At 45.2% G+C, this 17,451-nt stretch overlaps 1 protein-coding gene across 2 annotated transcripts in view; it reads right to left on the bottom strand.

Annotated features, from left to right (window-relative positions):
• Positions 1 to 7,710: 7,710 nt before the first annotated feature.
• The window catches only part of Fbxl20 (F-box and leucine rich repeat protein 20), a 44,454-nt gene continuing 34,713 nt past the window's right edge, over positions 7,711 to 17,451 (bottom strand). Inside the window, exons 10-14 of one of the 2 annotated variants that reach the window (XM_010620053.2) lie at positions 16,470 to 16,530; positions 15,038 to 15,082; positions 13,052 to 13,108; positions 11,533 to 11,745; positions 7,711 to 9,782 (exon numbers count right to left, since the gene is read on the bottom strand). In XM_010620053.2, coding sequence (XP_010618355.1) covers positions 9,675 to 9,782; positions 11,533 to 11,745; positions 13,052 to 13,108; positions 15,038 to 15,082; positions 16,470 to 16,530 — 484 coding nt within the window. In that variant the 3' untranslated portion in view covers positions 7,711 to 9,674. The remainder of the gene's footprint in view (positions 9,783 to 11,532; positions 11,746 to 13,051; positions 13,109 to 15,037; positions 15,083 to 16,469; positions 16,531 to 17,451) is intronic. The other variant, XM_010620054.2, reaches the window with a different exon arrangement.

Genomic DNA, 17,451 nt, shown 5'->3' on the forward strand with positions numbered 1-17,451 from the left:
CTTCCTTTTTTTTTTTTTTTTTTTTGTCTCACTATGTGGTTGAGACTGACCTGAACTATGTAGCCCAGGCTGGTCTCGAACTCAAAGCGACCTCCCTGCCTCAGCCTCCCGAGTGCTGGGATTACAGGTGTGCACCACACCAAGCATCATTTTTATAGTTCTAAATTGATTCAATTAAGACAAGGCACATATAATTTTCATGTTATACAATTTCTTTGGTTTTGGGGTTGGTCCCTAATAAGAAACTCCACATAAACTATGAACTTGGGCAAGAGATGTTTTCTGGTGCAAAGGATAATCTAGCTGTATTTCCCTCCAAGTAGGGCTAAACCAAATACTAAAGCCTCCACAAGACCACTTAATGTTCAAATGCCTACTTAAAACTTCAGTTCTGAGCCGGGTGTGGTGGCGCATACCTGTAATCCCAGCACTTGGGAGGCTGAGGCAGGACAATCACTGAGTTCAAGACCAACCTTGGCTACATAGTGAGTTCCAGATCAGTCTCAACTAGTGAGACCCTGCCTCAAAAAACCAACCCCCCGCTTCAGTTCTAAATACTGCTATTTTCTAGTGCTCAGGTTCAACTCAGTGAGACCCTGTCTCAAAATAAGTAAAAAGGGATAGTGATGTATCAGTGTGAAGGCTCTGGGTTCCACCTGTAGCAGTGCAAACAAACAAAAACACTCCAAATCATAATCACGATTTCCTACACATTTTTATTTTGCAGCTAGGATGGAACCCAGGGACTAGTGCATGCTAGGCAAGCATTCTACCACTGAGCTACATTCTTATACTTTTTGTTTTGAGGCAGGGTCTTGAAGTGCAGCCCAGGCTGGCCTCAAATTCATGGCAATCCTCCTGCCTCAGCCTCCCCAGCACTGGAATTACAGGTGTGTGCCACCAAACCCAGCTCTAAGGATTGCTGTGTTTGAGGCCAGTCTGGGCTATATGAGACCTTATTTAAAAAAAAAAAAAAATTTAGGGGCTGGGGATTTAGCTCAGCAGGTTTGGTGGCCTGCCTTGCAAGTGCAAGGACCCGAGTTCAATCCCCGGTACCCCCCCCAAATAAATACATAAAACATAAAGATTTCCTTCTAGGGTTGCAATTTACTTGGGATTTTTTTTGAGGGAGATAACTGGGCAATGAGCTCAGGCCCTTCACATGCAGATGAAGTCCTGAGCCCTTTCTGAATTTGAGACAGGATGTCTCCAAACTGCTAAACTGCGCAGGTTAGGCATAAGCCTGCAACCTTCCACCTCAACCTCGTACAGTGCTGGGATTCCAAGTGGGTAACCGCCTGGCTGGCTTCTCAGTATTCCAAGTACTTAGCTCTCATTCCCATCTAGATCCAATTTTATCTTTTTGAATTCATTTTTAGGTACTAAGGATCGAACTCAGGACCTCATACTGAGCAGGCAGGTGCTGTGCCACTGAGCTACACACCCAGCCCCACGGGGTTTCTTAAATGCTATTAGACCGCATCATATCCTTTTCAATCTCATTCTCTCACAGCAGTATGGTGAAAATCCTCAAACACAGAGATATGTGATAACCTAACATGCACCGACAGCAGACTAACGTGATTACTTGCTGACCCTTTACTTGGGGTATGAGTGATCATCTCCGATGAGCCTGAAACTCCAGCCAGGGAAGAGCGAAGTGCTAGACACTTGTGGATGGAGCACAAGTTTGATTAAAGACCTCAAATGTGCTTCCCTCAACCAACTGGTCTGACTCCAGTTAAGACAAACATCTGAGCAAACACCTCAAAGGACCGCATCGGCCCCAGGAGACAATTCCAACCCTTGTCCATAACAGGACCAAGTGTAGATATCAAGTGGGGCTTATGACTCCATAAGGCTCGTGTGTGTACGCACGTGTAGTCCTAGGGGTGGAATCCAGGGCCTCTGCACTGAGCTACATCTCCAGCCTTTTGGTAGCTTTGACAGGGTCTTGCTCAGCAGTCAGGGCTCGGCTTGAACCCGTGACCCTCTTGCCTCAGCCTCCCAGGGTTCCAGGAACTGAACTCAGGGAGGCCACTCAGGTGCCACTGAGCTCCACCCTCCACCCCTTTAACATCAGATTAGTAAGGTCAACTCTGACACACTTTCACCAAGAAGAAAAGGACAGTTCAGGGCAGTAAAAATGGCTAGCAAAATCATTAGAGGCTATGAAATGAATAAATAAATGAGAAAAGGAACAGGTGGCTTCACTCAGCCCTAGGAGCCTGTGCTGTTCTGGGGTTCATGGAATGTAGGAGCCACAGCCCCAAGTCTTGCTATTTCCACAGGAGAATGAAAAGTCTTCACAGCTTATTTCCTTTAATTACATCATAAAACAAAATTAGAACATACAGGAAACAATAGTTACATAACGATTTACTTTATATTTATATATAAAAACATTTTTTTAGTCCAAAGATTTTAAAGCAAAAGGAATCCTCTACTTTACTATCACCTTGGATTTTATTTATTTTAAATACCCCCCTCCCGTCCTCAGGTGCCAAAAGTGTTAGGTGGAAACAGTCACTCGGGCAGTGCATGGAACCCGGCGTTAAGCCGCCACGTAGGGATGGCCTGGCCTTTGGTGACAAAAAGCAAGCAGCAGTCCCCAGTGCTCTAGGGGGCCGAGTGGCTGGACTGCTCAGGCCCCCTGTGCATCTGACCCCCAAGAGGGTGGGAGCACAGGGAGGAAGCAGTCTGGCTTGAAGTTAAGAATTCCCCAGCAGCACCAGGCACCCATCCACCTGTCCCCAGGCAGAGTGCGACAGGCATGGGGTCCTCACAGTTCTCTGAGCTCTGCACAGGCCACACCACTCGGGTCTGTGCCCTCAGGGTCACTGAAGATGGGTGAAGGTGAGCAAGCCACTGGGAAACAGTTCCAGGGAGGAGGGAGGCAGCCACCAGAGCGCTGAGGGAGGCACAGCGAGCGGCCTCTCTCCTCACAGAGACCCCGGAAGGGCAGGAGGGGGAGCAGAGTGGCAGCCACAGGTCTCCAGTAGGTGCTGGGTCCCAGACCTGCAGTGCGCCCGCGGGCCTGTGCAGGCTTAGTGTGAAGTAAGAGTGAAGGGGAGACTGAGAAATCATGGGCACCCACTTCTTGTACTTACTAGAAATTAACAGTCATCAGAGAAGTACAGGTAAGAAAGCATTCTGAAGGGAAAAACCTGATGTAAACCCAGGAAAGTAGCAGCAAAGGTTTCACTCAGTAAAGATCTACTAATAACAGCACTAGAAAAGAAAATCATTTGTCTTGGGGTGGACGGTGTAAAGTAATTCATCAAACCATACCAGTTAGAAACTTTCTCAAGTTAGGATTTTCTAAGACTTTAGGTTCTCATTCTCTAGCCCCCTCCAAAGGTAATTATTGACTTCAAAGGCTGGGAAGGGTTAGGCTGAGAAACACAGACGGATGAGCAGCAGTACAGACTGAGTTAAGAGTAAGTAGCAAGAAGGGCAAAATTTCCTTCTATGGTAACAAAAAAGCATCACTTCAAGACTTCCCTGTTCTTGGGGCACAGCAGGGCAGGGAACGCACCCCCGGACACCTTCCCACCCACCTCTTCCTTGTGAAGTCTTGTTTGCGGAGCCAGCAGAGCACACCAGCAGCTGGGAGACCCTGGTGGCTCTTTCAGTGGTGCCGGTCTACCTGGGTCTCTCTGGTGAGGGGACACAGGGAGCCCTCCTGGCAGGAAGAGGGTGTGGAGTCCATCAGGCGAAGGCTGCTGTCACGGCTGCTGAGAACAGATGCTGTTCCTGAAGGAAGGACCCCATTCTAGAACCACACCGCATTTCCTCAGGTCAATTTGTCAAAATAAGAAATGGGGAAAACACAAAACAAAAGGGCCGCAGACTGCTCTCCTTGCTAGAGGGCAAAGAACTACTCTGGCTGAGAAAGCAATGCCAAGTGAGCTCCACAAGGGCTGCCTGGAACCCACACGAGGCAGGGAAGCAGCGCCCTGGACGTCCTCTGACTGACGGCCCGACAGTGTCTGTGCTTCAAAGTCTAACTCTCTTGGACCCCCGAGATCAGCCACGCAGTCAAGAGCTCACATACTGACTTCTCTACAGACCCAAAGGCTTCAGAGGCGCTAAACTGATGTCCCTAAGAATAAAAGCAGACAGAAAAGGTAGATGGGGCACGAATGAAAGGGGCAGACAGCCTTCAAGCAAAAAGCTCACCTCATATGGCAGTTTCCGGCAGGTAGAAAGTCTGTCTCAAGTAAAAAGGCAAAGCTGTTCTTTGCCACAGAATGAAGAAATAAATTAGGATGTTTGGTTATGATCATCTGCAACCTTACTGTCAAATTATCCTGGGTTAATCACACCCTCCTGACAAGGTCTTACGCATCTGTCATCCCCAATCTTCATCCTCCTACTGCTTTAGACCCCTCTGACCCAGGACCACTCTGAGGGATGTAGGATTCTCGCTCAAGACCACCGGAACTCAATGCGGGTCTGTCAGCCAGGATGCACCACGCACGGAAATGAGGTGGCCTCCCTGTGGCAGCAGCTGCTCTGCGCAGTCTGTGACTTGCAGCCCAGGCACAGGAAGCGGCCGCCGCTGACCACAACATCCAACACCCCTGCCTCTAAGGAAACGCTGCTCACAGGAGCCAGCCTTTCTCACACACCCTCATGACTTCAAGCCAAAACAGGTTCCACTGCATATTGTTCGGTTCCCCCACCAGCAGTGGGCTATCACACCCATAAAAATGTACTTTATAAGGCGATTAGATGAATGCAAAGACTGGGCTACTGTAGTATCAGTGTTACAGCAAACAATTCAAATAGGCAGGAAAGCCCCAAAGAAAGTGTCATTCAATTATTTACCAGGTTTCCCTCTAGAATGTTTGAGACAGAGGATATGTAAAATAACTGAATTTCTATATGCTAACCAAACAATGGATATGGAAATCAGACTGGAAATTTACAAAAAAACATTTAAGAAATACTTTTAGATCCAATAAAGATGAGAGCAGAATAGGAGAAAACATTTTTAACACAAAGCAGAATGCGCTTTCACGCTCCAAATTATCGGAAAAGAGGCTACAGTCAGATCATGTTCTTCACATCAGTTTTTGCGCTCAGTTCAAATCCAGCAAGACCTAAGACACTCCAGTGAAAAATGATCAGAGCCACTCGACAAGTTAATTCAAGGCCATCCACAGCACTGCTTAGGACAAGGACCCAAAGCAGCAGCCAGACTGGAACCCGAGGGGAAGCCAGCCGCAATGCTGGGGTATGACAGAGGCTTCGAGAGAGGGCAACCGTGGTGTGGGAAGGAAACGGTGCAAAAAGACAGAAGGGAAAGACGCTGGAATCACCTCAGCAGGGCTGATGTAGCCAACAGTGCCGGAAAGTCTGAAGAGTGAGAGTGGGTAAGGGTGCTCAGAAACAAGGCAGTATGTTGTCCAGGAAGTTTCCCCAGACTGCAGCGATTCCTCCCGGCCACTGGGAATTTAACGGTAGGACTATGAAAGTACCTTATTTTCAAGGGTCTTCTCTGTTCACACTATGCATTGTTTTTTCATTATAAAAGGTATATTCGGGAGTGGCTATGAAATCAAGCAAATAAACTAATAAATTTTCCGCCAAGCCTTGCTGAATTCTAAATCCTGGGTACTCCAGATGCGGACAGGAAGTACATGTTCAGACACCAGGACCCCTTCCACCTGACCCAAACATACCATGGAATCAATAAGCATAAAAAAATGTATTTTTCTCCCAATCTTGATGGGTCTGGGTCTCAAGTTTCTTTTTGGGTAATATACTGAGTTTCATTTCATTTATTTATTTGGATATTTTTTTGAGACAGGGTCTCACTATGTAGTTCACACTGCTCTGAACTGTGTAGCCCAGGCTGGCCTCGAACTCGCAGCAATCCTCCTGCCTCAGCCTCCCGAGTGCTGGGATTACAGGCCTGCGCTACCACCCCTGGCTGTGTTTCATTTTAATGAATGAAATTCTTGAGAAAGAAATAGGCTCTGGACTAAGCACACATGAGCCAGTGCAGCACACCTGTGTCCTCTACTTTATTTCTGCTCCCGGTCTCAGCAGTGGGGCACCAGGGCAAACCAATGGGTGGGCCTGCATGTGAGGTGCCCTTTGCATAGAAAGATGACATTTTTAAGACTTTTTGTTTGTTTGGTTGTTTTGAGACAGGGTCTCACTATGTAGTTGAGACTGACCTGGAACTCACTGTGTAGGTCCAGGCTGGTCTTGAACTCAGAGATTCTTCTGCTTCAGCCTCCCGAGCGCTGGAATTACAGGCATGAGCCACCACACCCAGCAAGACTTTTGACGTACTGATGGAAAAAGAGGGTCTCAAACTTCTCAAATCAGGCAATTCAAATCCAAATTCACAGGCTGGGAATTTAGCTCAGTGAGTTCTGCCACTTGCCTCAAAGTGCAAGGAAGGTCCTGAGTTCGATCCCCGGTACAAAGCAAAAACAAAAAACCCACCATATCAGAATTCACTAATATAGGTTTCAGTACAAATTCGTTTAGGAAAAACAAAAAAGTCATATATGTTAGAGGAGAAGGCCTCCAAATATTTGTCCTGGCCCTCTGAGTATAATGAATCACACCTGGAAGTGTATGTCTTCTTGTCTGTACTTTTCCGTGTGGGTTATAGCCAGAAGAACAAGTCTCAGATTAAAAAGCGTACTCCTGCTGTGAGTAGTGTGAGCCTTTAACATCCCAACCATTGGGAGAGAGATAGGAGGATCACTTGAGCCTATGAGTTCAAAACCAGCCTCTAGACCACAGCAAGACCCTGTGCTTGCATGTGCATGCATGAACATGTGCGCGCGCGCGCACGCACACGCACACGCACACACACACACACACACACACAGCACCAGGTGCAGGGGCACAAATCTAGGATCCTAACACTTTCTAGGCTGAGGTAGGAGGATTGTGAGTTCAAGGCCAGCCTGGCCCACACAGTGAGACCCTGTTTTAGAAAACAAAAATATACCTTACAATAGCCGGACGTGGTGGCGCACACCTGTAATCCCAGCACTCAGCAGGCTGAGGCAGGAGGATCGCTGTGAGTTCGAGACCAGCCTGGGCTACATAGTGAATTCCAGGTCAGTCTCAACTACACGGTGAGACCCTGTCTCAACACCCGTCCCCCCCCCAAAAAAAAAGTTACAAGATAACTTGAAGAGGAATGAAAAGGACAAATAATCTGAGCTTTTTTAAGGGAATATAATGAAATAGGATTTAAAATAAATGTAATATGCTAAATAATAGGAATAGACTTAAAAGATCTTTTCATGTGATTGCTTTCTGTATTAACAGCAAAATATTCTTGCATATTCTTATTCTTGCATATGCTGGTAGAACCAGTACTTGCAGCATTAAAATAAGCCCTTAAACAATCTGGATTATGCAAGAGATGATCTAAGACCATGGTGGATTGTACACTAATGTTTTAAAAAACCCCTACTCCAATCACCCTGTTAAAAAAAAAAAAACCTTAGACTTTAGAAACTCCATTTTATTTATTTTTTATTCTCTATGATTGAACCGAGGGCCCTGGCACTCTGAGCTACGTCCTAAGCCCTTCCGGCCCCTTAAAAATTTTTTTTTGGCTGCCGGGGATTGAACTCAGGACCTTGTGCTTGCAAGGCAGGTGGTGGCACCACTAAGCTAAATCCCTGGCCCTCAAAATTTTATTCTGAAACAGGGTTTTGCTCAATTGTTAATTTGCCCAGATTGGGCTTGAAACTCATGATCCTCCTGCCTCTGGCTCCCACAGTGCTGAGATCATAAGCATGTGCTGCTATACCCGGCCTCTGTATCTTTAAGTAAGGAGCTCCTCTTTTTTCCTTCCCTTTTGATGGCACTGAGGACAACACAGGACCTTACCATTAGGTAAGGACCTTACACATGCTAAACAGGTGTTCTACCACTGAGTGACCTCTCCAGCCCACTTTTTTCATTTTACTTAGTGTGAGGGTGTTGCCAAGTCTCCCAGCCTAACCTTGAACATGTGCTCTTCCTGCCTCAGCACGCTGAGCAGCTGGGATTACAGGTGTGTGCCATTGTTACCTGGTTAGGGGGAGAGCTTCTCAGACTCTGACTCATCAGTACTGAATCTTTTTCCTCAGCCATGATGCCAGGCCAAGTGGGTCAGAGAAATGGAACCTTTTAATGCCTCTTAGGATTCTATTCCAGATACTTAATCTCTTCAAATGGCCACTTTCACATTCCATTAAAGGAAATTCAGGGCAGAAGAGATGACTGAAGTGGCCTGGGCCCTTTGAGTACCAAGGATGGCTATGAAGCTGTTAACACTGACACGGACTTGGCCGGATGTGACAGGGCATTCGTGTATTCGTGATGGGCTGTTGCTGGAGAGCACAGCTCCCCTGGCAGCACCGCCACTGCAACCAGCAGGGCAGAGATGCCAGCGATCATGCCTAGATCTCAGGAATGCAGAAACAAGATTATTGATGTATGAGCTTGGGGATTAGGGACCTCCAGGCTCAGTTTGCCATCCATTCTTTTTTTTTTTGGTACCGGGGATCGAACTCGGGTCCTTGTGCTTGGGAAGCAGGCAGCGGAACCACTGAGCTGAATCCCCGGCCCTTGCCATCCATTCTGTACTAACAACACAGTTCTCCTGTTTCTCTTTCCTTAGTGAGTTACCTCAGTCTTAAGTAAGGAAGTGTGCAGGGCGAATACTGGGCACCACATGCGAATTATCATATATAACACAAATGAAAAGGCAAGGTTTGTTTCTCATCAAAATAATTTTAGCTTGATTTCTTCTCATTATTTTTCTTTTCAGATTGGCAAAGATTCAAGCAGGGTCCCCTAATGGTAAAATTTCGAATTAAAAAAATATTTATTGATAATGTCTCTTTTAAAAATGTTTGCTATCCCCAACTAATCATCCAAAATGCAAATTGTAAACATAACAGCCAAAGAGTAACAACTGTGAGAGTAGCAGATTGTGACCAGGGGACACACCAAGCAAGAGTGCAGAGGGAGCCACGAAGAATGGAAGACAGATGTGTGCTGTGATACAGACAGTGACAGTCTGAGTATCCACATCCGCACCACAGCAATTTCAATGTAGTACTTAAGAAACCCCTGGGCCGAATACTAAAACACCAGAGGAATGGACAAGCCTTCTCTGTGAGCATGCTCAGCATGTTGGCATGAAAACAGGAAACACAGAAGCTACGTAGTCATTTCATAACGATGGCTACCACTTCTAGGATGCAAAGAAATGTCTTTCTAGTCCCTGGACAAATCGTGTATTGTTTTTCCATACTTTCCTTGACCCTGGATGACTGCAGTTACTGTTCCAAAATCCCCAGAGAAATCCCTTAACAAAATAAACCAACAGCAGTAACCCTGGGTCTGCTGGAGTGCCCCTCCCTCTGTGTTGGCCTACGATGCTCTTCTGGACGTGTACGACAGGAATGGCTAAGTTTTACCAATCCACTCGATAAGCTGGCACGAACTTCAGTCCCATGGCCAGAGCTAGCATGGATGGGGTGAGGGCGTGGATGCATACGTACGTGTGGCTCAGGGGACCTGGACACTGCCTCACTCTGTGACCTTGCCCAGAACACGGGGGTCACTTCCGCTGGAGACGCCAGGTAACGCTAAAGTTCCTTAAATACCCAGTTCACCGAGCTGACCCTCCAGTGTCATAGGATGATGCAGCACCTGCAGAAGCGCTGTCTGCTGCCCCCGACTGACGGGGGTGGAGTGACTGGTGCGAAGTAGGCGTGGACTTTGATGTTGGGTAGGTGGGTCTGAAACAAGATAGAAACATTACAGAGAGAGGCTCAAACACAGGCACGCCACTTTCCAGAAAAGCCACTGAGGGGTTCCACCAACATGAATGCGGGAGAGGCTGAGGACCAGTCAGGAGGCATGGATTCCTGGACTTCCCTTTGTTCCATCTTATGCTGTGCTAGTCCCATCAACTGAAAGAACTTTGGTACCTATTTTCATAATGAAACTGGGGGAAAACATAATACATATTTTTGGCAGTACTGGAGATAGAACCCAGTGTCTCTGTACTGAGCTACATCATCCCCAAACCTTCATATGTTGTATCTTTTTCATTTTGAGTCAGGGGATGGTCTAAAGTTGCTCAGGTTGAGTTCAAACTTATGATCTTCCTGCCTCAGCTTCCCAGAGAATGTCACCATGTTCAGCAGCATCATTATTAATTTCTTATCTTGTTCCAAAGAGATTCCTAGTTAGAAATGGCTATGCAAGCTTAAAATAATTATCTTTCCAAGTCACTGTAGACAATGTCTGTCTATCCGTCCCTCCTTTCCTTCCTGTCATTTTACCTCAGCCTCCTGAGTGCTAGGATTAGTCATGTACCACCACGCCCAGCTTATCTTTTTATTAAAAAAGAAAATCTCTCACTATACATTTTTAACACGCTTCTAGCCTTTCCTACTATTTCTGAATGCCCCCTATGTTCAAGGCCATATGCTACCTACGAGTGACAGGGGCACAAAGATGGTCAACATGGGGATCCTGTCCTTAGGGAGCTTACAGCCTGGAAATGGAGAAGTGCTAAGTGACCCGGGGGAAGCATAACAAAACTGTCTCCTGAGGACTCTGAGATGGAAGAGATCCTAGGGACCAGGCAGGTCAGGAACCCTAGAGTCAGCAGACCATGTAAGAGGATGGAGCCAGCCTGCTCTTCAGTTGCCAGGCTTCTCCCAGTGCAGTCAGGCTCTTGGTCTGCTCAGCTGAAAGAGGAGGAGGAAATGATGCCAGTGGACTCAAGAGGAGCTCCGGTGTTCCTTGACTTGCTCAAAACTGTGTCAAATGGACTTTTAGTGGCTGTGGTAAGGTCCTAGGTCACCAGAGTGCCTCTGCCCCAGTAGATGCCAAGCAGATCTTTCCATAATTGCCCACAGATTCATCTAGCTTTGTATGACTACTCTGCTGAAACCTGAATCTGTCTCTACTATGGAGGATGGGGACACAAAAGAAAAGGTAGAAATCTACCCGATTCATTGCTAAAAAAATAAGAACCCCGGGAAAAGGGTTCGATGTGAAGAGGAAATACAACCTGGATTCACACATACCACTTAACCATTTTCTCTGTTATTTCCTTTTCCCCTGAGAAGTACAATTTGGCCAGTGTTTCTTTCCTTTTTTTACTCTGGGGATGTGATCAACTCTGAACATTCTGGACAAACTGCTGAGAGAAGACCTACCTGTCTTCCCTTTAATGGGTATTTCTCTACCAAACTTTCATCTGGAACCACAAGTAAAAATAAACGTTTTGGTCCGAAAATGCAGCTCAGTGGCACTGCGCCTGCCTTGCAAGCCCAAGGTCCTGAGTTTGATCCCCAGTACCAAAACAACAACAAAAAAGGTATCTTTGTCTTTACAATTGCTCTCCATTTTTTCCCTCCTCACTAGATATCCAAATAACCATAAAAACAACAGGAATCCGGATCTGAAAAAGGAAAAAGGCAAGGAAAGGCAGAGTGCTGGGAACACGTGAGGAGAGCACTGTGGCTGTCTCACCCTGAGTCTCTTGATGCCTGCGCGTGTGATCTGCTGGCAGTCATAGAGCTCGATCCGTTCCAGGCTGTGACAGCTCTTCAGGTGCTCCAGGGATGCGTCTGTGATGAGTGGGCAGTTGTCCAGCTCGATCACCTCCAGCTGGTCGTGCGCACAGGCCCCATTCCCCAAGTGGCGGATGCCATCGTCTGTGATAAGCTCACAGTGGGACAGACTCTGCAGCCACAGGAAGGGAGGATGGGTGTGCACCGTCAGGAGTGCTTTCTGGTGTGACTCGATGAATATGGAGCCACCACGGAATCCATGCATGACAGAACGAAGGAGGCACCTAGAGGTGCTGGGGTCTGCGTGCAGCAATCCATGATCGACCTTCATGAGTTACTCTAAATGTACTTTGACTCTGAACTTCATTAGCAAAGCAAGATACCTTTTAAAACTAAGCCTCCCCAAATTAGTACTTTTCTTCTCAATAGGGCTGAGAAGCGATCAAGCTTTTTATGCGCAAAGTTCTCAGGTATCTGGACTAAATACTACTTGGTGTAGGTAGGGCCTGACTCAACAGTGAATCAACTGAAGATCACTGGGATCATCTCCGAGCACACCTCTTCATCAATTCTCTTTGAATCAATTTTTTGGAAAGTTCTGAACTCTCGATCCAATTTAGGAGTATGGGGTTACTAAACACTCCAAAAATGAGACTGGACACACAACAGGGAACCAAAGTGTCTTACTGGTCGTCTTTTTTTTCTTTGCAGCACTGGTGATTACCCCAGAGGCTTTGCACTGAGCTATATCCCACATCTATTTTTTTGTTTTGTTTTTTTGAGACAGGGTCTCACTACGTAGTTGAGACTTCCTTGGAACTCACTATGTAGCCCAGGCTGGTCTCAAACGCACAGTGATCCTCCTGCCTCAACCTCCAAAGTGCTGGGGTTATAGGCATGGGCCACCATAGCCGGCTCACATCTTTTTAAACTTTTTATTCTGAGACAGGGTTTTGCTGTATCACTAAATTACCCATGCTGTGGTGGAATTTGTGACCCTCCTGCCTCAGGCACACAGAATGGTGGGATTAAAGGTGTGCACTATCACACCCAGCAAAACAGCTTCCTAGAGAATCACTGATGGTAGCTGCAAGAAGTTGGCGACTAAGGATTGGATTGCTTCTGTTTTATAAGGACACAGGTCAAGGGTGAAATTAACGGTAATCTGGACCACCTCATCCTCTGGATCTCTTGCAATGTAAGTGTCAAAATATGACTCAGCCTGGATGGTGCTTCCCTTCCTTCAGGTCTCAGGCTCTGCGCATCCACACTAGCAGTGTTTTAACTCTTGTCCCTATCGTACTCCCCACCTCACTGAAACCTTCCCTGGCCTCTGGAAGCTGGCAACTCAGGGAAGCAAACTTTACCAAAATGGCGCTAGATATTGCAAGGAAATTAAAAGCTGTTTCTTAAACAAACCATGGCACTGTGTTTTGATTCAATCCAGCAAATACATGAATTCTGAGAGTCAAACTCACCAACACTTGAAGTCGAGGACAGTGTATAGAAAGTTGGATTAACGTGCTATCAGTTATCTGAAAGAAACATATTTAAGTATAATTCCAAAGAGTCACGGGCTATATTTCCTCCTTGACATACTTTAAATACAGATATCAAATAATGGATTCTTAAAAGAGAGAGTCTCAATCTGTCACTAAGCTGCCCAGGCTGGACTTGAACTTGTCATTCTGGTGCCTCAGTCTCCCAGAGTGCAGGGGTTACAGGCCTGCACCATTAGATCCCGCTATTATCTTCCATTTTAATTTAATTAATCTTTTTTTGTTTTGGTACCAGGATCGAACTCGGGTCCTTGTGCTTGCGAGGCAGGTGGTGGAACCACTGAGCTGAATCCCCGGCCCTAATTTATCTTTTATACCAGTGATCAAACTCAGGTCCTTGCACTTGCAAGGCAGGTGGAAGAAGCAATGAACTGAATCCCAAGCCCCTAAAATACGTATGTCTTTTTTTTTCGTACTGGGGATCGAACTTGGGTCTTTGCACTTGTGAGGCAGGTGGGTGGAACCACTGAGCTAAATCCCTGGACCCTCCCATTTTTATTTTACCATTAAAAATTCTGTTACTTTCTAGAGCTCTCCCTCTAAAAGTTTTTTTCAATCAATCTAATAATATGTAAAATCCTTTTCTTGGGGGGGTATTGGGGGTTGAATGTAGGATCCTCACACTGAACTCAATCTTCACCCTTAAAATTTTTTTCTTTTTTTGAGATAGGGTTTTGTTAAGTTGCTAAAATTTCTACCATTAGACTTAAACTCATGAATCTCTTGCCTCAACTTTCTAGAGTGCTGGTATTAAAAATATGCACATCTGGCTGAAAAGTCTTAAAACTGGTTATAAAAATTGTTGATCAAGTCAGTAGTGTAGAATTCCACAGAGTGTAAAGTCTCCAGGGCTAATGAAGGGATCCAGGTCCAGTTAAGCTAAAAAATTACAGTGTTACAGAGCAGTATACTAGGGTATTAAAGTATACTAGTACAACTAGAATCGCAACTCTGCAGATCTACTGAAAATAAAATTTTCAAAAAATGAGACAGAACCGTGTTGCTCCCGTTGGCCTTAACCTGCTAAGGCCTGAGTGACTCTCTTTCCTCAGCCTTCTGAGAGCTGAGAGTACAGCTCAGGCCAACATGCCCAGTATAAAACAAACTTTTTTTTTAATGATTAAGGAATTAAATTTATTAAATTTTATCAAAAGTTGAAACAAAATTATGAACAAAAACCAATAAAAGAATATACTCTTTTTGTGGTCTGTAGTACGTGAATTACATTTATTCTGAACATATAGGGGACTGCAGAAATGAGAAACTCCTAAGACTAGATAGCAGTGCTAGTTTTTTTGTTTTGTTTTGTTTTGCTTTTTTTCAGCTTTAATTGAGTTTATTGGTACATTTTAGGGATACAGTACAGTTACATTCATTGTTGGGAATTTGTACCTTTATATGATAGGTCTTGGTTCTCATTTTTTCCCCTTGTCCCTGCCCTCCCTTCACCCCCTCCTCCCCTCTCCATCTACAAGCACTTTATTTGCATCTTTTCATTATCTCACATTTTTTTCTTTTCTCTTATTACCGTTCCCCTACCCATCCCACCTTCCCCACACCTTTAGCTCCAAAAACTTTGAACAGCTTTTTGGCCTGAACACTTGGGTGCCTTTTTGATAGTCTGACCACAGCATCTATTTTTTTTTTCTTGTGGTAATGGAGATCAAACTGGGGTCCTTGTGCTTGCAAGGCAGGCAGTGGCAAAACTGAGCTAAATCTCTAGCCCCTTCTAGCATCTATTTTCATAGCTCTTTAAGACACAGGCCATAGCCACCCACCAGGAGTGACTGCAGACAGCTCAGTGAGTGGACAGGCAGAGTTACCACTAGGTCCCACACCAGGAAGGGACTTGTCTGTGTAAATTCCCATCGCAGTGTATTTGTGAATAAAATCCTGCAATCTTACCTGAACACATTCTTCTAGGTCCATCTTTTCAAGCTCGTGGCAATTCTACAAAGCACAAACCAAAAAATACCATATACACATTTAAAACATGGGAATAATACTTTACAGGCAGAAAACTAAGAGGTAGTATTAAATATACCAATGAAATCTTAGGCTTTGATTACAGTGACATTTTAAAATTATTCCACATATAAACATCTAATATAAATACACAGGAATAAATTTGCTGATGATGGTGGGCTAATAATACAGAGATCCTTTCAAACATTAAGTAAGAAAATTGCTTCTCTGGAAGACAGGAAAACAATTATGTTCTCCCGTAGTTAGGTGTCCAGGTCATCAATTAGCACTCTACTTGTCTTCCAGAAAGTGAATGACTGTCCCTCTGTTCCTAATACTGGTCAAAGCAGTTATTACCTTTCCTTTCTTCCTCCCTACTTTTCTTTCTTAGTACTGGTGACTGAACGCAGGCCTTGTGCTTGCTAGGCATGTGCTCTCTACTATCAAGGTGCACCCTCTGCCCTTTTTTAGGATTTTCTTTTGATACAGTATCTAAATTGTGACAAATTCAGCAATCCTCTCGCCTCAGCCTCCCTCCCCGATAGGGGATTACAAGCATGTACTACCATGCTCAGCTCAGGCTTACATTGCTTTTAACATTAAACACTACACACACTGACTAGTAATATACCAAATAACAGGCTTCTTTCACAAAGCACCAGGAAGCCTGAGTTTATCATCTTAAGAGTCTCACAGAGTGTCTGGTTTTCCCATGCATGCCTGACTTTCTAGAACAGCTTGTACTCTTTATTTTCATGATACTGGGGATTGAACCCCGGGCCCTGGTACTGAGCTACATCTCCAGCCATCAAAAAAAAAAAATCTGAACCAGGGCCAGGGATTTAGCTCAGCAGTTTGGGGGCCTGCCTTGCAAGTGCAAGGACCCAAGTTCAATGCCAGGTACCAAAAAAAAAAAAAAAAATCTGAGCCAGGAGCCAGGTGTGGGAGCACATGCCTATTATCTCAGTACTTGGGAGTCTAAGGTAGGAAGATCACCTTGAGTTCAAGGCCAGTGTGGGCTAGTGAGACCCTGTCTCAAAAAACAAAAACAAAAAAACCAAATTTGAGATAGGATGTCTCTAAACTGCCCAAGCTTAGCTTCATTTTATAATCCTTCTGCTTCAACCTCCCAGAGTGCTGGGATGACAGCATGTACGACTGACTGTGCCTGGCTGGTAGTCTGTTTTGTTAATGGCACCAGCAGGTCTGCCATATAGGTCTGCCACCTACAGACATAGGAGCTCCCCTGCCTCACAGGCCCAATTCTGTGGCCATACTATATTTTACTTGCTGCTCACTCTTCTGAAGTAAAAAAAAAATCCCAAACAAAACCTCCAGCAGCAAACCTATGAAACCTGGAGAAAACACTTACCCTGGCCAAAGTAGTAAAACCGACATCTGTTAGTTGAGAACATCTTGCGACTTCTAGTATTCTGTTAAAAATAAACAAATTGAAAGTCAATGTTTGGTCCATGAAAATTGATAAACAGCAGGATTTAAAGAAAATAATTTCCTATTCTCCCAGGGCTTCGTACAGGGGAGTGACATTCAGAGCTAAGCAAGTCTGTGTACAGAGCTTGCTATGTATTTTCATCGGCATCAATGGTTCTGAAAATACCACAGTTCAGGGTGGTGCATTCAAGCCCAGAGGAATCTCTTGAAGCTTGTAGTTAATGTCAAACGCACTAAAAGCCTTCTTGCTCAAAGACTGCGTACCCCAGAGGGCAGCCTGCTCCTAGAAAACAAAGGAAATGGAGATAAATACTCTATTTGAGTGAATCTGTTGTGGAAGCAATTTACTTCCTTTTTCTGTTTTACATGTAGGTTTACTCAGACTTAAAAAATCACTTTTTAAAAAGGTAAGGAAGGGATTAATTGCAGGTCTGTCCCAAATATGAAATTCCATACTTAGGAATATTTCCTGCCTTTCCCCACAAACTCCCAAGGGTGCCCAGTTGAGAAAGAACCACTCCTAAGGATGAACCTGGCTGGGCATGGCAGCACACACCAGTAATCCCAGCACTCTGGGACTCTGAGGGAGAAGAATCACAAATTAGAACCCTATCTGGGCAATTTAGCAACTTTGTGAGACCCTGTCTCAAAATAAAAAAATAGCCAGGGATATTGTAGAGTGGGGTTAATTTCTAGTACAGCTAAAAACAAAAACCAAAAACCATGAACCTAAATACCAAACACAGCACTGGGGAATCAAAAGTCTATTTGGGCCTGGGCGCAAACCTGTAATCCCAGCATTTGGGAGGCTGAGGCAGGAGGATCGCTGCGAGTTGGAGATCAGCCTGGGCTACATAGTGAGTTCCAGGTCAGACTCAACTACATAGTGAGACTGTCTCAAA

This window comes from Fukomys damarensis, unplaced genomic scaffold (assembly GCF_012274545.1).
Source record: "Fukomys damarensis isolate Sample0158 unplaced genomic scaffold, DMR_v1.0_HiC HiC_scaffold_13, whole genome shotgun sequence".
Lineage (NCBI taxonomy): Eukaryota > Metazoa > Chordata > Mammalia > Rodentia > Bathyergidae > Fukomys > Fukomys damarensis.